The 25,242-nt window shown below is 38.1% G+C and overlaps 1 protein-coding gene across 1 annotated transcript in view; it reads left to right on the plus strand.

Annotated features, from left to right (window-relative positions):
• The window catches only part of LOC106081324 (extracellular serine/threonine protein CG31145), a 295,459-nt gene that overhangs the window by 230,366 nt on the left and 39,851 nt on the right, over positions 1-25,242 (plus strand). Inside the window, exon 8 of the mRNA XM_059361506.1 lies at positions 22,000-22,080. Coding sequence (XP_059217489.1) covers positions 22,000-22,080 — 81 coding nt within the window. The remainder of the gene's footprint in view (positions 1-21,999; positions 22,081-25,242) is intronic.

The raw sequence follows: 25,242 nt of genomic DNA on the forward strand, positions 1-25,242 counted from the left end.
GACTTCTTTTTATTTCCGAACGTAAAAAATTAAATGACAGGTTAACGTTTTTCAACACCTGAAAAAAAGGTTGATGCGTTCAGAATGCATGATTTGGAGATACCTTAATCAGTGTGGCAAAAGTGCTTCGACAAATCGAAAAACAATAAAGCGATTTTCGATGATAAATATTTGTGTCTGTGTTCTCTAATCCCGATATATAAAAAGCAACCCTCGTATCTCCTGATTGGATTCCTGGGGTGGCAATTCGCCTCCGATTGGACTGAAATTTAGCACTAAGATTCCTATTATGACTTCAACATTCTGGCTATGATCAGTAAAATTTTTGCAAATTTGGCCCATGAACACACTAAGGAACAGGGGCAAACTTCTCACATATCAATGAGTGCAGTCCGATTTAAGTTTTAAGCTCAATGATAAGGGGCCTCCTGTTTATAGCCGAGTCCGAACGGTGTGCCGCAGTGCGACATCTCTTTGGAGGGAAGTTTTACATGGCATAGTACCTCACAAATGTTCCCAGCATTAGGAGGGGAAACCACCGCTGAAAATTTTTTCGAATGGTCTCGCCAGGATTCAAACCCAGGCGTTCAGCTTCATAGGCAGACATGCTGACCTCTGCGCTACGGTGACATCCAGGCTATGATCAGTATCAGATCATAACCTGACTAGATCCCATAAAATCCGATTTCTCGATTGAACTTCCCTAGTACCTACAAGAAGCAATTCTTAACCAAAAAAATCCATGTCAATCTTGTTATAACATTCCATTAAACTTCGGTAATGATTAAAAATGTTTAGAACTTGGCAAATGGGATATTTGGTAGTGGATGTATAAGATTCCGTCTTGACTTTCCAAGTCCAGAGAATATAAACGACGCAGAGTAACATACAGTCTTATGACCCAAAGTTTCTTAGTAAATAAAAACATATACTTTGCCATTTAAAGGTTAACATTTTATATCCTAATCACTCATTCAAGCATGCGACACACACTCACGCAAGCGACTAAACACAAATGTAGTTACTCTACCTACACAAAACCCCAAATATTACAAATGTAATCCTGGTAGAGTGTACCCAAGTATTACAAAGCATCTATCTTCCAAGATAATCGGCTCAGTGATACACTCTTATACATGCACACACACACACACACACACCTACACAAGCTGATTCGCTCACACAGATTTAATGCAATTTTTATTAGCAATTTCAACATAAATTATTAATGATTGCTGGAATAGAATTAGGGAGCACTTAAAAGACAACAGCCTCTTATGTAATGTACCAGTGTTGGGTGTCTGTGTGTGTGTGTGCGTGTGTGTATGAAAGTGATCAATAACCTGTAAGAATTTGCTTTTTTGTGTTTGTTGTCTTTAAAGTTGGCTTATCTTAAGAGTTTGTTGCAACAAAACAAAAATTTTACTTCTTAGCTTTTGTGGTAGAACACACCTGTCTATAAAAGTAAGAAACATTTTTTTTTTCTACAAAAACACTGAATGTTAAAACTTTTCTCTAAACGAACCAAACTCTGGTGTGAGTGCTGGCGGAGAGATGAAAAGGCATGGATGAGCAACTCGCCATGTTAACTTTTCAAATATTTATACAAATTTTCTAACTTATGTGTCTGGAATGTTTTTCACACAATCCAACTAAGAAGAAATTCTAAGTAAAGTAAAAAAAAAAAATCTCAAAAAGAAAATTATAGCATTAAATTGAAGCACAAAATATCAATAAACTCCGACAATGGGTAGAGTAGGTGAGGCGAGTAGGATGAATGGAAAGCGAATGAGTCTGGCTATAGCAAACAAGAAAAGGTGGTGCTGAGTAAGGCCAATACGAATCGTTTTCACTCTATGGCTTGAGAAACACATTGCAAATTTTGCCCATGAGCATTCCACTAAGGAATAGAGGCAAACTTCTCACATATCAATGAGTGCAGTCCGATTCAAGTTTAAGCTCAATGATAAGCCGTGTCCGAACGGAGTGCCACAATGCGACACCTCTTTGGAGAGAAGTTTTATATGGCATAGTACCTTACAAATGTTACCAGCATTAGGAGGGGGAAACCCACCGCTAAAAATTTTTTTCTGATGGTGTCGCCGGTCTGATGGTCTCGCCAAGATTCGAACGGGCCAAATATTGGGTACCCACCACCATGGCTTCCGCTAAAAATGTACTCTTATTAATTGAATTTGTATTTGAATTTTTTGTTGGTCTCAAGTAGTCATATCGGGATATCGGTACATAGGGGGGCCTATATCACCATATTGACCGATTCCGATAAAACATTGCCCTGATGTTGTATGTCATAAGATAGGTTTTTGGTCAAAATTCACCCACATTAGGTGAAAATTGAAGCTTTAAGGGCTGAAGAAGTCGGTTTATATGGGGGCTATATCTGTTTATACAACGATTCGGATCATATTTGGCATGGATATTGAAAGTCATAACTCAAGGCTTTGTTCCTCATTTCAGCCACATCGGATGAAAATTGTGGTTTCTAAGGGCTCAAGAAGTACAATTCGAAAAACGGTTGCTTTGGGGGCTATATCTGTTTAAAAACCGATTCGGACCATACTTTGTATGGATATTGGAATCTAAGGGCTCAAGACGTAAAATTCGAAAATCGGTTGCTATGGGGGCTATATCTGTTTAAAAACCGATTCGGATCATACTTCGTATGGTTATTGGAAGTCATAACTTACGTCTTTGTTCCAAATTTCAGCCAAATTGGATGAAAATTGAGACTTCTAAGAACTCATAAATTCAAATCTGGGGATCGGTTTATATGGAGGCTATGTCAGTTTATAGACCGATTCGTCAAATTGAATGAAAATTGAGACTTCTTGAGGCTCAAGAAGTCAAATCGCGGTATCGGTTTATATGGAAGCTATATCTAAACCTGAACCGATTTGGCCTATTTGCATTCCCCAACGACCTACATCAATTGGAAGTATCTGTGCAAAATTTCATGCGGCTAGCTTTACATGTTTGGCCGCTATTGTGATTTCAACAGACGGAGGGACACGGCTAGATCGACTCAGAATGTCGAGATGATTCAGAACATATATCCTTTATGATGCCGCTGATCAATATTTGGAGGTGTTACAAACGGAATGTCTAGATTAGTATTCCGCCGTCGTATGGTGGTGGGTGTAAAACTTTATTATTAGCTTCACGTCAAAACATTCATGGATGACGGCTTGTGGCACCGTCCTGTTGAAACCACATGTCGTCCAGGTTCATAACTTTCAATTCAGGCCATATAAATGGTGATTTTGTAGCCATTATCTTTTTGGCAACACTGGTTTAAATAGCTTACGCACTTTCATGCAAGAGAAGCTTTGCAAGAGCTACTAATACATCCAGAGTCACAGTTTGGTGTGGTTTATGGGCTGATGGCATCATTGGACTGTACTTCTTCAAAGATGATACGAATCGTAACGTAACTGTGAATGGTGAGCGCTATCGTGAGATGATATCAAACTTTTTTTTGCGCAAAATGCAAGAGCTTGACTTGCATAACATGTGGTTTCAACGAGACGGTGACACATGCCGCACAGCACGCGTAGCAATGGACTTATTGAGAGGCGAATTCGGTAAACACTTTATTTCACGTTCGGGACCGGTCAATTGGCCGCCTAGATTAAAGCCTTTAGACCATTTTTTATTTTCTGATGGTGTCGCCAGGATTCGAACCCAGGCGTTCAGCGTCATAGGCGGACAAGCTTACCTCTGCGCTACGGTGGCTTACAAGATTTCATGCATTTTTCTGAATTTTATGTGGTTTTTTTTTTTTTTGAAAAACTTTCTTTTAGCTCTTAAAAAATTACCTTTGCGTTGTCCATTCAGGGTAACGGCCCAATGACACCGCCGACATGCAAACCGCACCAAACCGTTATTGTGGACGAAGTCGTGATTCGTGAAGCACATGTGGATTTTCACCTCACTAAAACAGGATATTTTGCTTATTGTCGAAAGGATTAACCTAAATATCGTCCCGAATGTTGATATCAGATTCGTGGTCTATACCAAAATACATTTCATTTGAGCCCCATATTTCCATAGTGAGCAAACATGTCCGGTTTGGGGGTGTTTTGGGGTATTGGGCGGCCACTCAGTGACTTGGGCCTGAAAATATATATCTGATTCGTGTTCTACTCTAAAATACCTCTTATTTTAGCCCCATATGGCAATGGTCAGCAAATACGTCCTATTTGGTTGGTGTTATTGAAGTGGGGTGGCCGCATAGACACTTTTTCCCGGATATTATTATCAGATTCTTGCTTTACTTCCAAAGACCTTTCATTTGAGTCCCATATTGCTATGGTCAGTAAAAAAGTCCTGTTTGCGAAGTTTTGGGGAAGGGGTGGCCCGCCAAACACTTGGTCCCGCATTTGGATATCTAACGTTTTCTACTCTCAAATACCTTTCATTTGAGTCCCATATTGACGTGATTGGTCTATATATATATTTGGTAGTTTTTGGGGTGGGGTGGCCCCCCTGGGCAACCCACCCTAAATTAAGATAACAAATTTTTGTTTTTTAGTTACTATAATCGAGCACACAAAATTTGCTTAAATCGCACCAACCATCTCCGAAATCTGGCGTTTCTGAAAATTAATGTAAGGGGGAGGGTCCGCTCCCCTTAAGATATCAAAAAATTTGGTACCCTATTTCCACTACGTTATCATTATGCGCGGTCTGTGAAAATTTCAAGAAAATTGGTTTAATTTTTTTATGTATAGATGGAAGATAGATTTTGGCAAAGTTTTAAAAAATTCTTCTCAAAATTTTAAATTGACTTGCAACATACATATGAGCGTGTTGCGTATACTCCTTCTTCTATGGTAGTGTCCATGGATAAATAAAACCAAAAAATTAAAAATAAAACCAAAACTGTTTTCATTTTCTTGACTCCTAGCTAGTATGGTGCCTTCTTTGTATTGGTTTCCAACTGCCATTTCTTCGTTACTGACCATATGCATGACCGTTACATTCATTCTCAAAAAGGCAGAAAGTACAAAAGTTTAAAATAAATATTTGATAAGTTCCTTTGGACGTCATGTAACATGTCCGGCAATTTTCTATACTTTTAGTCGCAGCATTGTAGCAAAGAGTTGAGATAAAGATAGACAGAAAACACCCAAACAAATACACACTCACACATTTAACACACATACATATAAGCATTCCTTTCTTCTTGCAGCCTTGCCTTCTGTGTTGTTGCCGAGTGTATAAAAAGTCTATATTTTTTCACAAGGAATTTTTATAAGTGATTTATATGCAGTTGTGGTTGAAATACCACAACCAATGCGGTAAACATCTTTTCAAAAAGTCCTGAAGGCACACAAACCCATACTACCCATGTATTCCAAGTAGATAAACATGCTCTGTCCCCCTTCATTGCCACCACCAGATGACGTTCAATGCACTTTTTACGCCAAACAATTTTTCAATTAAGGTTTATTTCTTTCGTTTTTAATTTTCCTTTTGGTGTCAGTGTGGCATGTTGTGCGCATCCCCTGACACACCAGGAGAACGCTGCCTTTAAATAATGGGAGCGTGTTGATCAGATTTATTTCATTTCATCACCGCAACATATATTTTATAGAGATCCCGATAGGGTGATATTTAACAAATTGAAATGAAATGAAATCGGGATTGTGTGGGGAAAAGGGTTAAACTGTAGAACAAAAAAAAAATACTTTATGGCTAGAATCCCAACGCCTAATTTGAAAAAGAAAAAATTTAAATAACAATTAAAAATAATAAAATAAATAAAACCAGTAACGAAGGGAAAAATTCGGGCGTAGCCGACTGTATAATACCCTACACCTGCTCTATAGGTACAATGTGGGAGCTCCAATTTGGATGCACCTCGGCGGAAGTTTTCAGGTGGGTTGTTAAACAATCCGTATGAAATTTGGACCAAATATGTTAAAACTTTAACGACACATTATTGAAAATTACCCAAAATCTGATCAACATATATATGGGAGTTATATCTAAATCTGAACCGATTTCGAGCACACTTCTCAGATAACGTGATAGTCGTTGAGGAAAACGTTGTGCATAATTTTGGTAAGATTGGTCAAGATATGCGCTTGCAGTGGCTCTTGGAGTGAAAATCGGGCGACATACATACATGATAGCTATATCTAAATCTGAACCGATTTTTATCAAATTCCCCAGTAATATCGAGAGTCATAAGAAAATCGATCCTGCCAAATTTCGTGAGAATCGGCTAACAAATTATCATTTTATTGCAATATTTCTCAAAATCGGACGAACATATATATGGGAGCTATATCTAAATCTGAACCCATTTCGAACAAACTTCTCAGATATTGTAATAGTCGTCGAGGAAAGCGTTGTGCAAAATTTTGGCAAGATTGGTCAATGAATGCGCTAGCTGTGACTCTAGAAGTTAAAATCGGGCGATATATATATATATGAGAGATATATCTAAATCTGAACCAATTTCCATGAAATTCACCAGTAATATTGAGAGTCAAGAGAAAAAACCCCTCCGGCGAATTTCGAGAAAATCGGTTAACAAAAGACCATTTTATTCTAATATTACTGCAAATCGGACGAACATATATATGGGAGCTATATCCAAATCTGAACCGATTTTTTCCAATTTCAATAGGCTTTATCTCTTTATCTGTACCAAATTTTAAGACGATCGGATGTACTTTGTACACAATTAACATGAACAGAAATTGAATCTGAGTCGATCGGAGTACTTATCAATATACCACAGAAGTGGTGTAGGGTATAAACATATTCAAAAACTAAATTTTAAGTCATTGAAAGCCAAAAGAGCTTTTTTATTTGTCTTATGACGAATAATTTTATTTGTAAAATAGAAAAATTTTAACAAAATTCAGTCCAATAAAAAACTTTTTTAATCTATTGAAATATCACAGCAGTAACAAACTTAAACCTGTGACAAGTGACAAAACTTTGGAAAATTTGGAAAAAATTTATATAGAAGTATTAAAAAATTCTACATGTCAGATACGGGTAGACCAATCCAAAGACCAACCCAAAAACAGTTTCAAAATCGGATGAGCCCATTTTTTTTTCATGGTAGAATGGTGAAAATAGGGTACCACATTCTTTTATGTCCGAAATCGATATCCACTTTCACCATCGAATGTCTAGGGATCCACTCTGTCCTCAAAACACCTTCCAAATAGGGCTTTTACTGACTATGACAATATGGGGCTCAAATAAAATATATTTAGGTGTAGAGCACGACATGGTATTCATATTCGGGATTAAGTGTCTTTGGGAACGCACCACCCCACAAGATAGGACTTATTTACTGGCCATGACAATGCAGGTCTTGAATGCAAGGAATATGAGAGTTAAAGAAGGAACAAATCACTGCTGTCACGAGAAGCTTGGCTGCGAGACACTGGGCGCGTCCACAGGTTGCGAATAGTGAAATGCTCCATGCGGAGTAGCTGCAACGGCAGTCGCAAACAATCAGCGGGGAGTCTCAGCGAGATGCCTGGTGGCACCGGCTCTTGCACAAATACTGGTGCCTTTGATGTTCGATATGACAAGGCGATTTATTGGCACCTTTAAATAACGAATGACCACATTGTTCCCACGGCGATCTGTCCTATGGGCCGGAACGAGTATGCTCAGCTGCAGGAGCTTATGGCTACAACATAAACAACCGATTGGTGCAACATTGGTATTATGTTGGAAGTAGAGTACACATCTGATGCTAAGAGTCCGTTCCATCACCAAAAAATCCCACTACGATACAAACTGGATCTCAATTAACAATTAGTACGAAGTCGATTACGAACCAGGTTTACAAATTTGAGACCAGATGTCGGGGGCAGCCCTATCCCTAACAGGATATGTAAAATGGCTGTTTTATAAATTTCTGGCCCAATAAAAAAAAATGCAAATTTATATCATCAAAAACCAGTCGTTGAATCTCTTTTCCCCCTCCAAACCATGGCAATTGAACGATTCAACAGTATTTTCTGGCGACAAAAATCATTTACCACCTATTTTTTTCTTAATTTGGAGGGTATTAAAAATATGTCATTGGGTGGCAAGTCAGTGCTGTATGGTAGATGACCCCTCAATTCGACGTTTTGACCGGTCATAAAGGCTGTGGTTAGAGGCGATGTGTGAGATCTCTCATTCTCACGATGAACAATGATTCGTCTTCTCTAGTTAGTTTTTCGAGTTTCTCCCAAGACTTCAAACACTCAAATTGTGATGTACCACTCAGAATCTACCGTCCTACATTGCTCAAGCAGAACAGTCGCCACATGACGACGTTTTGGCCAATCAAAAAGGCGCTGGTTTAAGCCGATGTATCAGAGCTCGCATTGACATGGTGAACAATGATTCGTCTTGTCTAGTTTGCTTTTCGAGTTTCTCCTAAGACTTCAAACACTCAAATTGTGGTGTGTTGCTCAAGCGGAACAGTCTCCACATGACCGGATTTGCCAAAGAAACAGGCATTCATGAACAACATTCTTTATATTTAGGTCGTATTAAAAGATCCACACGGTCGATTGTTGAATTGTTTCGGGCTCATATGCATAGATCCACGTTTCACCACCTGTGACAATCTTATAAACGTATTTTGAAGCACCACGATCGTATTTTTTCAACATTTCTCCGAACTCGTCAACACGAGCCTTTTTTGAGCGATTGTCAAATTGTGCGAAATCCAATGAGAACAAACTTTGTTTAAGGCAAGGTGTTCATGCAACATCAAATGTATGCCGGTGGAAGAAAAGCATTATAAGTTCACGCATGGTATCAATGTTCTGTGGTACAACGGCATTTTTGGACGACCTTCATAGAACTCGACTTTGAGCGTACGACTGAATTCATTACCCGTTTTTCACAATGCTGTAGGATGGTACTTCATCGAAGATTTAAGTTCATGCCACTAGTTGATAATTGTGTCCAAACATTACCTGTGAAAGTGAAAAGTGTGCAGTATACTCTGCCATTTCGTCATGGATTCACAAACGAGCAACGAAAACAAGTCGTTGACATTTATTATCAAATTTCTTGGCATGTGACATCAGCTCATGGGAAATTCACTGTTTTTATTTGAAAAATTTTGTTCAGCGATGAGGCTTATCTCTGGCTTAACGGAGACTTCAATAAACAAAACTATTGCATCTGGGTTAAAGAGCAGCCACATTGCGTACAAAAGTTATCAATGCATCCAGAAAAACGAAAGTTTGATGTGGGCTGGTAGCATCATCGGTCCATTTTTCTTCAAAGACGACCGTGGAAGAAACGTAACCATCAACACCAGTGGTGCAAAATGGGACCTTATGAATGGACTGGTTGATAGAGCTGGAAACCGACGGATAATTATAACATTCGATATTTTTAAAAATAAATATCGATACTAGCGTTAATTCCGCATCACCTATATGTCAAACGAAAATGAGACGTAAAAATCAGGAGATCGATTTATATAGAAGCAATATCAATATCACAGACCGCATAATTCATTCATTGTACAAAATGTTGCCCAATTGGATGAAAATTGCGCCCTCTATAGGCGCAAGGTATCGTATCACTTATTTCACTTATTTTTGAAAAATTTTACCGATTTGATAAACTTTGCCGATAATATCGATAGGAAAAATATCAATCGATATTCAGACAAAAGAATATCGTAGTGTCACCGATATTTTGCCAGCTATTTGAACCGGAGCCGTGGCCACCATTTACATAATGTTAATGTTGTTTTATTAGATTTAAAAAAAATTTCGCTTTATCTTTATCGTTAGGACATTGATCACCTGATTTTATTTCTTAAGCCTATAGAAGTTGCAATATTTATTCAATTTGGCAAAAATATAGCAAAACGACTTCTCATAAGGCCTATAATATATATACCAAGAATGGTCCTAACCGGTCCATAACGAGATACTAATGAAATACAAAATTTTTTATGATCATTTCATTAAGGAAAAAGATTAAAGTTTAAGCCCAATGATATGGCGCTTACTATTTATGGCTAGTCCGAAGGGTGTGTCTCATATCGACACTAATTGGTTTAACAACAGTTTTAACATGAAATGTAGCCGTTTTTTATAAGGGGATTACCTCTGCGCCACGGTGGCTTTCTCATAACCATAACCTAATATAGCTTCCGTATAAACCAATTTCCCGACTTTTTTAACCTCCGAGTGCGTACTTCTTATCCAGTTTTGACATTATGACCTCAATTATCCCTACCCATAGCGGTCCAGTTTGATACAAAGCCCGATACAGCTCCCATATAAACCGAGTTTCCGATTTTACTCCTTGGGCCCCTTAAGGGAGTAGTGCCTAAACGGTGTGTCTAAAAAGTGTAATAGTGTTTTGTTATGACTTCCAGCATCTATGATAAGTATGGTCCATATCGGTTTATATGCTAGTATTGATTCCATCAGGGACGTAGTCAGTAGTTTATTTTGGGGGAAGGCATATTAGATCTAGAAAACAATAGTAAGTACGTATACGAGCTAAAATTCGAAAAATAGGAATTTTGGGAAGCTCGGGCCCAATAACCTATCCCTCTGGCTACGTCTCTGGCTCTCATATAAATCAACTGGAAAAATAATTAAAAAAGCTTGACGATCTATGGTATTGCAAATTGCAAATTTTGAACATTCCACTAAGGAACAGGGGCAAACTTCTCACATATCAATTAATGCAGTCCGATTCAAGTTAAAGCTCAATGATAAAGGGCCTCCTTTCTACAGCCGAGTCCGAACGGCGTGCCGCAGTGCGACACCTCTTTGGAGAGAAGTTTTTACGTGGCATAGTACCTCACAAATGTTGCCAGCATTAGGAGGGGATAGCCATCGCTGAAAATTATTTTCTGATGTTCTCGCCAGAATTTGAACCCAGGCGTTCAGCGTCATAGGCGGACATGCTAGCCTCTGCGCTACGTAGGCCTCCATCTATGGTATAGGGTATATAATATTCGGCTCGCCCGAACTTATCCCGCTTCAACTTGATATTCTTTACCTGGTTTACTACTACATTGATCTCATTCTGGCTGGGCGTTATGCGTTAATTATTGCGGTTAGACATTGTTTCGGAAGTCTCCTAGTCACCACTACAATCGGACACCGAGAGTTTAGCAAAAATACTCTACCGATTTCCTCATCACATTCTCGGTTTCTGTACAAGATATTCATTTCAACTCCGCATTCTCTATCTATTGAAGTTTTATTGTTGACCGAAAAAGTTCGGTCTTCATTTCGATTCCAGCTTTACTAAGGTACTGCCGTTAACGACAGCTTTACCATTCGTCGCTTCAATGATACTGTGATAATTACAAGCATTTTGCGAACAAGGAATGTTTTTTCAAGTATTTGTCTTCGTGAAATGGTGTATGCCATTACTATTGCGGGGTACCTAGAGGAAACACCTGTGTTTTTACAGTACCTACAAAAATACCATGGTATCACAATGGACAAAAATTGACTAACGGAGTCTGCTTGCAGACAGCCATAAAACAACTTTTTCGTTCATATTTGTTTTTTTTTTCGGTCCATCGCCTCCATCATAGCATGAGGGTATAATAACTTCGTCATTATTGTCAAATTATTGGTAAATTTAAATTAATTTGTGTTTGTTTCTCTTTCGAGACGAGCTCAATGATCGGAGATGCAAATGGAAAAGGAAAGCCAAAGATAGCAACACACACCAACCACTATGGGACGCGTTTCGTCTTTGGTTAGAAGTCTTCTCAAACATATTAGGTATAATGGCTTCAAGGGCCGTGCGTTGGTATGTTGTATTGGAATCGTATTAATGGCGAAAATGCATATATGATACAATTACCACATTAACCAAGCTCGACAATCCTGTCTTTTAGCTGTACTTTTTCCCAATGCATGTGTTTCTGTGTAATGACAGACATTCTTTCTGTGACAAATTACACTTCTTCCGTACCACACATGATTTTGTTAATCTGTAGGAAGTTGTATTGATGGCTTCGAACGCTAAGATAACGGCAATGGCTCTCGCTGTTGCTCCGTGTGCCCAGGTTCGAATCCTGGCCGGGTTCTGCCGAATTTTTCATTTTTTTTTTTCAAGTTTTGCGCCTGATCATTAAATTGTAAAATTTCTGTTTGTTTCTCTCTCGAGACGAGCTCAATGATCGGAGATGCAAATGGAAAAGGAAAGCCAAAGATAGCAACACATACCAACCACTATGGGATTATATAAATAATTTAAAATTAATTACAATATATAAAAAACAAGTAAAAGCATGCTACGTTCAGTCGGGCCGAATCTTGGGTACCCACCAACATAGGTTCCGCAAAAAATGCACCCTTATTAACTAAGTTTGCATTTGAATTATTTTCGTCTTCAGAAGTCATATGGGGATATCGGTATATAGGAGGCCTATATCATATTGACCGATTCGGATAAAACTTAGCACTGATGTTGAGGGCCATAAGATAGGTTTTTGGGCCAAATTTCAGACAAATTACAGTCAAGTCGGGGGAACATTAAGGCTTCCAAGGGCTGAAGAAGCCAAATTCGGGGATTGGTTCATATGGGAGGTATATCTGTTTATAGACCGATTCAGATCATATTTGGCATGGATGTAAGAGTCATAACTTAAGTCTTTGTTCCAAATTTTAGCCAAATCGAATGGAAAGTGAGGATTCTGAGGGCTCAAGAATTCAAATACTGGGACCGATGTATATAGGGGTATATCTGTTTATAGACCGATTCCATTCATACTTGGTATGGATGTTGGAAGTCATAACTCAAGTCTTTGTTCCAAATTTCAGCCAAATCAAATGAAAATTGAGGGTTCTATGGTCTCAAGAATTCAAATCCGGGGATCGGTTTATATGGGGGTGTATCTGTTTATAGACCGATTCCGTTCATACTTGGTATGAATGTTGGAAGTCGCAACCAAAGTCATTGTTCCAAATTTCAGCGAAATCGGATGAACATTATGGCTTCTAAGGTCTCAAGAATTCAAATCCGGGGATCGGTTTATATGGGGACTATACCTGTTAAATGACCGATTCGGATCATACTTGGCATGGAAGTTGAAGGTCATAACTGAAGTCTTTATTCCAAATTTTAGCCAAATGGAATGAAAATTGAGGCTTCTAGCTGCTCAAAAAGTCCAATCCGGGGATCGGTTTATATGGGGGCTATATCTGGTTTTAGACCGATTGGAATTATACTCGGCAAGGATGTTGGAAGTAGTAACTCAAGTCTTTGTTCCGAATTTCAGCCAAATCAAATGAACCTTAAGATTTCTAGGGGCTCATGAAGTCAAATCGCTGGATCGGTTTATTTATATGGGGGCTATATCTGTTTATGGACCAATTTGGATCATACTCGGCATGGATGTTAGAAGTAGTAACTCAAGTCTTTGTTCCAAATTTCAGCCAAATCGGATGAAAATTGAGGCTTCTAAAGGCTCGAGAAGTCAAATCCGGGGATCGGTATATATGGGGGCTATATCTGTTTATGGACATATTCGGATCATACTTGACGTTGATGTTGGATGTCACAACTTAGGTATTTTTTCCAAATTTCAGCCAAATCGTATGAAAATTAAGGCTTCTAAAGGCTCGAGAAGTCAAATCGATGGATCGGTTTGTATGGGGGCTATATCTGTTTATGGACCGATTCGGATCATACTTGACGAGGATGTTGGAAGTCACAGCATAAGTCTTTTTTTCAAATTTTAGCCAAATCCTACATTAATTAGAAGTATCTGCGCGAAACTAAAAGCGGCTACCTTTACGCCTTCTACCTCTGTCGTGATTCGACAGACGGACACGGCTAGATCGACTCAGAATTTTGGGACGATCCAGTTTATATATATACGTTATGGGGTCGCAGATCCATATTCAATGTCTATACAATCATGATCGCCATGACATTTTAGGTCGATATAACCATGTCTGTCCGTCCACCTGTCGGAAGCATAGTAAAATTGCAAATTTTGCCCATGAACATTCTACTAAGGAACAGGGGCAAACTTCTCACATAGTGCAGTCCGATTCAAGTTTTGAGTGCAGTCCGATTCAAGCTCAATAATAAGGGGCCTCCTTTTTATAGCCGAGTCCGAACGGCGTGCCGCAGTGCGGCACCTCTTTGGAGAGAACCTTTACATGGCACAGTACCTCACAAATGTTGCCAGCATTAGGAGGGGAAAACCACCGTTGAAAATTTTTTTCTGATGGTCTCGCCAGGATTCGAACCCAGGCGTTCAGCGTCATAAGCGGACATACTAACCTCTGCGCTACGGTGACCTCAAGCATAGTAACTTTCGAAAAAGTGAAGCTATTTTCTTCGCACAGATACTTCTTAGGATTAGGATTCGGTTGATATCGTAAATAGACCAAATTGGTCCACGTTTCGTTATAGCTTCCTTAAACGAAATTATCCTTAATAAACCGTTTTGATATTTTTTCGTTTTTTTTTAAATAATTTTTAATTTAGGTCTTGAAAATTTACTTTCAATTTAATTCATTCACCAACAATTTTGCTTATTTTGTAGTGCCCACCTTCTATCAAATTCTCTAAAAATGTTTCCTTTTGTCCTCAATTTGCGCACATAAAGAAAAGGCACTTTTCGGACACAAAGGGTTTGCCAACACTGCAGTAATTCATTCAGCTTTCTTTCCGGTTGTTATGTTGCAAATCTTATTGCTTTTCTTATTTTCTTACCGCTGTTGTTGTTGTGTACAAATATTCCTGCCATAGAAGATGGTGGGAGGACGGGGGGAGGTGGGACTTTTTTCACTTAATTTTTTAAGCAATTTAATATTTGCCCAGTGTATAGAATCTGTTAAAAAGGAACTGCATTCCTGGCCGGAGGGCACATTGTAATTCTCCCGGTCATTACACAAAACAGCAGCGCTCCCAAGCACTTTTTCATGTAGTTGAGCATATAAAGGTTGCCAGATTACTTCAAAATAGAATGTCTTAAAAATTTAATGCATTCACTTGCATATAGAAAAAAGTTCATACCCCTCCATCTTTTAAATTGGAATCAGAAAGTATTTAAAAAAGCGTCTGCTGCTTTAAAAATTACAAAAAAATACAAATTTCGCTTTGGTTATAAAACTCTTCAAAACTTCTCAACAAATCTTCAAATCTGGCATCTCTTGGGCAGATACATTCAAGGACTTTTCTTTCTCATTTGGCGAAGCAGCAAAACTTCGGAAGCAGCTTTTCATTCTATTTTGCAACAAAACCTGTGGTTATGCTATTCCAACTATTTTTCTCGACATGCAACATCCTCACCAGCAGCTACGCACACCGCCAATAATGCCCCAGCAGATCCAACAGCATGCAATGGTAATCCATTTTGTTGTTGTTGTTGTCATTTCTTATGTTGGCTTCTTGTTACTGCTACAGCTGCTGCTGCTGCTGCAAGACCACAAATAACATTTTTGCTACACAAAAGCCAAGTTAACAGCAGATGAAAGGCAGGTGGTGCTGGCTGCCAGCGAAGCTTAGCTTAGCGTGCAGAAGAAAAGTACACCGTAAAAGAAAAAGAGTTTTGTTCTCAGATTCTTTAAGGAAAAGGCAAGAATGGAGGAGGTAAAGGTTGATTTTTTTTGTGTTGATTGCAACTCGTTTTTGTGCTGCAACCAATGAAAGGAAAAAATTACGTTACGCTGCGCATAAAGTAATAATATTTCGGTTTTTTTTTTGTAGGATCTCCCCATTCACTGTGAAATTATTTTTTTAAACATTCATATCTGCAGCGAACGACCTGCAAGTAGCTGCCATGGCTGTTGTTCTATTGTTAGCCGGAATATTCCGGATTTTAGGCTAAGAAAATATTTGCATTTTATTGCAAGGAATAGACTGAGAGTAGAAAAGAGGAGAAGAAGGATATGCTTGAAGGACAATGGTGGGTATTTTCTTCGCGGATATTATTAGTCGTCATTGTCATGGAAATGGAGAAGTTGCGAATAATCTGCCATTTATTTATACAATAATTTTTTTTCTATGGAATTTTAGTGCAACGTTTTTTGCCTTCCTTTGCGTTTTAAATTAATTTTGTAGCAAATCTTTTTATTGCTACTTTGTGGCGCATATCATAGAATGCGTTTTCCTAGATACTGTTTGCCAAAATTATGTTACCAAAGGTAAAATGAAATTATTTGTCATAAGTATGACACGGATACACCACCTGGCAAAATTTTTAGTAAGAAAATTTTGTGCTATGGTCATTTTAAACTGGGTGAAAACAGCTTAAAGAGCATTTTGAACCTAGGGGTCACAGTGAGGCATATATTTGCAGGCCCTTCTTTAACGCGAAACGCCTGGTCAAATGCATCATAAAAAATTTCGCTGTGGTTATTCCGCTTTTATACCCTAGACCAATACTGTGGTACAGGGTATTACAATTTAGTGAATTATTAGGTTGCCCAAAAAGTAATTGCGGATTTTTCATATAGTCGGCGTTGACAAATTTCACAGCTTGTGACTCTGTAATTGCATTCTTTCTTCTGTCAGTTATCAGCTGTTACTTTTAGCTTGCTTTAGAAAAAAAGTGTAAAAAAAGTATATTTGATTAAAGTTCATTCTAAGTTTTATTAAAAATGCATTAACTTTCTTTTAAAAAATCCGCAATTACTTTTTGGGCAACCCAATAGTTTGTAACCCCCAAAAGGAAGAGAGATAGACCCATTGATAACTAAACTGATCGACTCAGAATCACTTTCTGATTGGACTTAGCTATATCCGTCTGTCTGTCTGTCCGTCCGTCCGTCTGTGTGTCTGTCTGTCTGTCCGTCTGTCTGTCTGTCTGTCCGTCCGTCTGTCTGTCCTTGTTAATATGTGAACAAAGTACAGATTGCAATTTTCTTCCAATCGTCTTCAAATTTAGCATAGACATGTTTTTCGGCCTAGAGACAATGCGTATTGAAATTGGAAAAAATCGGTTCAGATTTGGATATAGCTCCCATATATATGTTCGTCCGATTTGCAGTAATAATGCAATAAAATGATCATTTGTTAACCGATTCTCTCGAAATTTGGCAGGATGGATTTTCTTATGACCCTCGACATTACTGGTGAATTTCACAGAAATCGGTTCAGATTTAGATATTGCTCCCATATATATATATATATATATATATATATATATATATATATATATATATATATATATATATATATATATATATCGCCCGATTTTCACTCCTAGAGCCATTGCAAGCTCATTTATTGACCAATCTTCCCAAAACTTTGTACAATGCCTTCCTCGACGACTTCTACAATATTTATAAAGTTTGTTCGAAATCGGTTCAGATTTAGAGATAGCTCTCACATATATATTAGTCCGATTTGCAGTAATAAAGCAATTAAATAATCATTTGTTAACCGATTCTCTCGAAATTTGGCAGGATGGATTTTCTTATGACTCTCGACATTACTGGCGAATATTATAGAAATCGGTTCAGATTTAGATTTAGCTCTCATATATATATATCGTCCGATTTTCACACCTATTGCAAGCCATTGCAAGCGCATTCATTGACCAATCTTCCCAAAGCTTTGTACAATGTCTTCCTTGACAACTTCCACAATATCTAGAAAGTTTGTTCAAAATTGGTTCAGGGTTAGATATAGCTCCCATATATATATTAGTCCGATTTGCAGTAATAAAGCAATTAAATAATCATTTGTTAACCGATTCTCTCGAAATTTGGCAGGATGGATTTTCTTATGACTCTCGACATTACTGGCGAATATTATAGAAATCGGTTCAGATTTAGATTTAGCTCTCATATATATATATCGCCCGATTTTCACTCCTAGAGTCATTGCAAGCTCATTTATTGACCAAGCTTTCCAAAACTTTGTACAATGCCTTCCTCGACGATTTCCCCAATATCTATATAGTTTGTTCGAAATCGGTTCAGATTTAGACATATCTCTCATATATATTTTCACGTCCGATATGCAATAATATTGCAATCAAATGGTCATTTGTTAATCGATTCTCTCGAAATATGTCAGGAAGGATTTTCTCTTGCTTGACGGCACCGCCCGACTTTTGCCTTTCCTTACTGGTTTTGTCATACCATGGGTTTCTTAGATTGTGATACCGAATAAGGATTTCACGGCATTTTCCATAGAGTGGGCAATGGTTTGCCATTGCGACATTATTAATATTTGTTTTTGTTCTATAATCCCGAAATATATAAGGCAACCCTCGTATCATCGGTAAGTCGAGTTGAGTATGCCGTTGTCATCTATTCCTTTTGTAGCTTTTCGACGTCTTGTTTTCCGTGTATTGTCAGATGGTACTTTTCTCAATACGCCTAGACGTTTGCGAATCATTTCTGCAACATGATAATGATCCGCTTCAATATTGACACCTCTAAAGGATTTAACGTCCGACACGCTTGATGAATGCTTTCCATTTATCACAACTTGATCAATTCTCACTTTTGGCCTTGTGAATATCAAGATGTTGCAATGTCTTCTCGTTCCTTCATGAAGAATTACTATTCCGCCCGTCTGCTTACTAGATTTCAATGCTTTGTATGGGACAGTGTTCATATGATCTCTTTAGGCGCTCATATAATGTATCCTTGGTCTGTTCGTCATTGTGCCCTGTCGGGGCATGGACACAAATGATTTTGACTGATTTGTTATATGCGAATTTGTATATCTCTGAATTGTGACAGTAGTAAATCTGGACACAAGGCATTTAAGTCCTGCAGATGCAAATTTGCCCATGAAGATTCCACTAAGGAATAAAAACACACGTCTGACATGTCAATGCTGTCCAGTTCAAGTTTAAGCTCAATGATAAGGAGCATCCTTTTTTTAGTCCGAACGGCGTGCCGCAGTGCGACAGAGTGAAGTCTTATAATTACATCTGCCAGTACATATACTGCAAAGAATATGACAAATTCTATCCATTTTGGAGGGTATATAAGATTCGAACCGTGTGAATTTAGCATGCTTTTACTTGTTTTCAGTGTATTTGGTATTTTCTATAGAGAAAGACACAGACTTCCAGGCCCATTCCTTTTAGCTCCCCAACACAGAAATTTGCTCGAAAATCGGGAAAAATACTTTTGTCTTATCAATAAGTGTTGTCCAATACAAGGGCCCTCCGTTTTGATTGGCGAGTTCGTAAGTAGAAAAGTTTGCATGGCTGATTCCCAAGGGTAAGCTACCTTAAAAGTGTCATCTACACTAGGAGAGGATATTTTGATGCTCTCTCTGATGGATTTTAAACCAGGCGTTCAGATTCAAAGGCGGACATGATAACATCTGAACTACTGTGGCCCCGGCAAAGTTGACTTTAAAGTAAAAATTTTTTACACTATAGCTGTTATTTACGGTGCTGGATTTTTTTGAGTGAAATACCCAAAATTCCAAAAAGAATTCCATCTTTAGTACCAGAAAACCAATGCATTCTGATGAACGAAAGCTTATGTCTATCATATTCATGTACAATTTCTCATTTCGGGAGATATGGTTCGACATTAACAACAGTGTATTGAATATGGTTTTTATTAAATCACACCTAATGCAAGAGTATTGTCCAGCACTAAACATAAGTAAAATTGATATACCCAAAAAATTTATGATGAAGCTAATGGAATTTCCCCTAGAAAAGTTCCCAATTTTTCTTTTTTGCAATCCAATTTATCAAAATCAGAAAATGAGATAAAATTGTCCCCAAGCAAGAAAAAAAATCTCCGGTTTGGGAAATTTTCCCTAATCTGACAACACTGCTGTTACTCCACGTTGGTCCTCCCGACAATTTTGATTTGTTGGATTCCTTGTAGAATAGGCTTTGTAGGAATAACTCACAACTTAGAGGTCCTGGGATTAGAAGTACAATAGTATGGCCCTGTGTGGTTTCCCTTTAGATGACATTAGGGCCGTTGTCCTATATGAGCTCCCCATATTTGAGCCAAGTATAGTGCTGAATAAACCCCCTTTAAGAACATGTTTTCGTAATCGAAGATGGGAATCTGAGCATACTATATGCCGTTCAGAAGAAAGGATACAAGACGGAATGTGCCACCTACAGGGGAATAAGTCTCCTCCCCATCAGATACAAGATACTCTCGAGCCTACTGTGTGAAAGATTAAAACCTAAAGTCAATGAGATAATTGGGCCCTATCAATGCGGCTTTAGACCTGGACCAAATATTCCACCCTGGACCAAATATTCACCCTGCGTCAAAATCCTGGAAAACACCCGAGAAGGACAAATCAACACCAACACCTTCGTTCCGCCTTCGATACTCCTTTACGTTCAAAGGTATTTCAAGCCATGTCTGAGTTTGGTATTCCTGCAAAATTAATAAGACACTGCAGGATGACACTTGCTGATATGCGTTCCTCAGTAAGAATAGGAAAGAATCTCTCCGAACCATTTAATACCAAACGAGCTTTCAGACAAGGAGACAGCCTATGGTGTGATCTCTTTAATATCCTGCTGGAGAAGATTATACGAGATGCAGATGTGAATAGATATGGCACACTAATTACAAGAGAGCTCATGCTACTCGCCTATGCCGACGATATCGATATCATAGGTCGGTCACCGGAAGTAGTAACTGCACCCTTTGAAAGAATCGAAAGAGAGTCAGTGAAAATGGGTTGGGCAGTAAATGAAGATCGGACGAAATGGATGGTTTCAACCCGATCAGATAAAGAAAATGGAGAATGTTGGGAACCACAACTTTGACATAGTCAGCAACTTTATCTACCTAGGCACCGCCGTAACCGAAACAAATGACACCTGTTTTGAAATACAGCCAAGAATTATACTGGCAAACAGATACTACTTTGAATTGAGTAAGCAGTTTAGAAACAAGGCCAACTCTCGACAGATGAAGATCACACTATACAAGACACAGATACTATCCGTGTTGTTATACCGTTCTGAGGTATGGGTACTTGTGAAAGCAGACGAGGCAGTTCTTGGAGTGTTTGAGAGGATACCATAATTATACCATTTTAACTCGATTAATAAATTGTTCACTTTATTATTCTTCGAAAATTCCCAAAAACTCACTTATTGTTATCTGATGGTTATGTTTTACGTAAAATCACTTTAATTCGTTTTACCCTCGTCTTTGCAATCCCTTATATACCTGGTTTGGAAGTTTGTGAAACCTAAGAGGTATGGAAATTTGAACACAAAAGTTTCAAATAAAACTTTTTCCGAATTTTCCAAAATCTCAATTTAAGCCGCAAGCTATGTCCAAAAACAAACTAATTTCTAGCTGAACCCAAAATCAAATTTAAATCTATTTTGGGAATCGTACACAACAACATCGCTGGTTAAAATGTCACTTGCACTTAACCCTTTGCCACAGACTAGAATTAAAAAGTTGATTATTTATTTATAGCTTTTTTATGGCAAGTTTATTGCCTATGGCCATAATTTCTATGAATATGCTGACCTCAATGCATTTAATTCCGATGTCTATGTATATAAACAGTTTCATTCTCTACCATCCTATGCGAAAGTGAATATTTTTAATTTAAGCATTTAAGTGTTAAATTAATTTCACCAAAGCGATTAAAAATACAAGGTTTCCAACAAATTCTATAATTTAAAAGCCATTGGTATGAAAGTTTATTTAACAACAAAAGCGTTGAGCTTATAATTTTTAAATATACATAAGACACACACACACACACACACACACAGACACCCATAATGCACACCAACCTTCCGACGTACACATAAACATAGACATCATGCAGGAAACGGATATGCCACGGATACACACCCACCTAACACAAGCATCAGCATAAACCTCACACCCACCATTGCTGCCTTTATCAAGAACACAACAAAAAACGTTGTATTTAATTGCTTTTAGTTTAGTTCGTCTTCTTCTGCCTCTATTTCTTGGACTTTTTTTCTTTTTGTTTTGCATTTCTAGCTGAACCCATTTCTCATTCTCCTTTCGTTCTATGGTTTTTCTTTCATTGCAGGTTTGGCGTCATCCATGGCGCCGTTCATATCATAAACGCAGGAAGGCTCAGTGGGAAACTGATGCCAACTATTGTTCTATGGTAAGTTTTTTATTAAACAAAAAAAAACACAATGAACGCATACACATATACTTGGTAGCTTTAATTCTTCTATAAAATTTGTGTGATTATAAACTGGCGTAGTTATTAATTTTATATAAGGAGCGTTATACGGTAATTTAATTATTGGGTTGCCCAAAAAGTAATTGCGGATTTTTCATATAGTCGGCGTTGACAAATTTTTTCATTCGTTGCATTCTTTCTTCTGTCAGTTATCAGCTGTTACTTTTAGCTTGCTTTGGAAAAAAGTGTAAAAAAAGTATATTTGATTAAAGTTCATTCTAAGTTTTATTAAAAATGCATTTACTTTCTTTTAAAAAATCCGCAATTACTTTTTGGGCAACCCATATATTTGTCGAATTTTGGGATAGCGCTTCGATAGTTTTGAAGAAATGACAAAATTTATACTTTTAGGGAAAGAGTACGAGTATTTTCTTTGTCATTTCGCTTAAACACATCGATATATCCACTTCCATCTCTATATATACATATATTAAGGCGACCACATTCGGCCGTCTGACTATTTTTATGCCTCTACATCTTTAACTTCCAAGTAGCAGTGACCCAAGTAACAGTGACCCATCTAAAGAACAACAAGGCAGCAAGAGCCGAAGGGTTACTCGCTGGCGTCACGCTGATAAGGCGAATGCATCAGCATATCTGCACAATCTGTCTAGAAGAACGCATACCTCGGAATACTATGTCCCGTACACAAGAAAGGGGACAAGACGGAATGTGCCAACTACAAAGGAATAAGTCTCCTCCCCATCGCATACCAGATACTCTCGAGCGTACTGTGTGAAAGATTACAACTTAAAGTCGATGAGATAATTGTGCCCTATCAAGACCTGCTACATTCACCCTCGACCAAATATTCACAATGCACCAAATCGTGGAAAAGACCCGAGAAGGACAAATTAACACCTGTCATCTCTTTGTTGACTACAAAGCCGCTTTTGATAGCCCTATACGTTCAAAGATATTTTAAGCCATGTCTGAGTTTGGTATCCCTGCAAAATTAATAAGACTCTGCAGGATGACACTTGCTGATACATGTTCCCCAGTAAAAATAGGAAAGAATCACTCCGAACCATTCAATACCAAACGAGGTTTCAGATAAGGACGCAGCTTATCGTGTGATCTCTTTAATATCCTTTTGGAGAAGATTATACGAGATGCAGATGTGAATAGATATGGCACTCTACTCACAACACATGCTACTCGCATATACCGACGACATTGATGTCATGTATCGGTCACTGCAGCCTTTCAAAGAATCCAAAGAGAGTCAGTGAAAATGGGTGTGGCAGTAAATGGAGATAAGACGAAATGGTTGGTTTGAACTCCCAAAAAGCCTTGCACAACCGAGCAGATAAAGAAAATGGAGAAAGTTGGGAACAACAACTTTGAGACAGTCAGTAACTTTATCTAACTCTACACCGCCGTAACCAAAATGAATGACACCAGTTTTGAGATAAAGCGAAGAATAATACTGGCAAACAGATGCTACTTTGGACAAAGTAAGCTGTTTAGAAACAAGACCACTTCCCGACAGACGAAGATTAGAAGGTCTTTTATAGCCCAAAACAGGTTAAGGTGTTTAGACTCACCACCGGAGGCCACCGCAGAGGTTAACTTGTCCGCCTATGACGCTGAACGTCTGGGTTCGAATCCTGGCGAGACCATCAGAAATAATTTTCATCGTTGGTTTTCCCCTCCTAATGATGGCAACATTTGTGAGGTATTATGCCATCTTAAAGCTTCTCTCCAAAGAGGTGTCGCACTGTGGGACGCCGTACGAACTCAGCTTTAAAAAGGAGACCCCTTATCATTGAGATTAAACTAGAATCGGACTGCAGTCATTGCTATGTGAGAAGTTTTCCCCCTTTTCCTTAGTGGATAAAATTTACATTTTTTACCCTACACCACCTCTGTGGTACAGGGTATTATAACTTTGTGCATTTGTTTGCAACGCCAAGAAGGAGAAGAGCTAGAGCCATCGACAAGTATACCGATCGGCTTAGAATCACTTCCTGATTCGATTAATCTATGTCCGTCTGTCTGTCCATGTATTCTTGTGATGAAGGTAAAGGTCGCATTTTTAGCCCGATTGTCACAAAACTTTACACAAGCCACTTCTTTGACCCAAGGAAGACCAAAATAGATTCAGATTTAGATTTAGATATAGTTCCTATATATATCTTTCACCCGATATGGCCTTTTAGGCATGTAAATGCCACAATTTTGGTCCGATCTTTAAAAATTTTAGCATGACATGTTTTATTTGACGTCCTCATACGTGTGAAATATTTCGCCAAAATCGGACCAGATTTAAATAAGCTCCCAAATACATCTTTTACCAAATATGGTCTTTTAAGGCTGTAAAAGCCACAATTGAATTGATCCAATCTTTACAAAATTTAACACGATGTGTTTTATTTAACGTCCTCATATGAACAATTTCATAAAAATCGGTCCATATTCTGTTATAGCTCATATATATATCTTTCAGCCGATATGGTCTTTACGGTTGTAGAAGCCACAGTTTTTGTCCGATCTATACAAAAGTTTGAGTAGATATGAGTAGACAAAATCGGTTCAAGTTTATATATAGCCTCCATATATATCTTTCATCTGATATTGTCTTTTAAGGCTGTAATAGCCACAATTTTGATCCCATCTTTACAAAAACTAGCACGAGACATTCTATTTAACGTCCCAATACGTGGACAAAATTTCATTAAAATCGGATCAAATTGAGATATAGCTCCCATATATATATTTCATCTGATATGGCTTTTTAATGCTGTAGTAGCCACAATTTTTATCCGATCTGTACAAAATTTAGCACGAGACATTTTATTTAACGTCCCAATACGTATGCAAAATTTCATCAAAGTCGGTCCAGATTTAGATATAGCTCCCACATATATCTTTCATGCGATATGGTCTTTAACCGGTGTAGGGTCCTATCGTAAAAAAATCTTACAAGGTTCTATTCAATTTTTCAATAGCTATGCAAAATTAAAGTCTGCATAGATTTCAGCATAGGTTCCATGTATTGAAAATAGTGTGTATTCTCGATGGTGTAGGGTATTATACAGTCGGCCCCGACCGACTTTTGCCTTTCCTTACTGGTTTTAA

The sequence above is a fragment of the Stomoxys calcitrans genome, chromosome 2, assembly GCF_963082655.1.
Source record: "Stomoxys calcitrans chromosome 2, idStoCalc2.1, whole genome shotgun sequence".
Lineage (NCBI taxonomy): Eukaryota > Metazoa > Arthropoda > Insecta > Diptera > Muscidae > Stomoxys > Stomoxys calcitrans.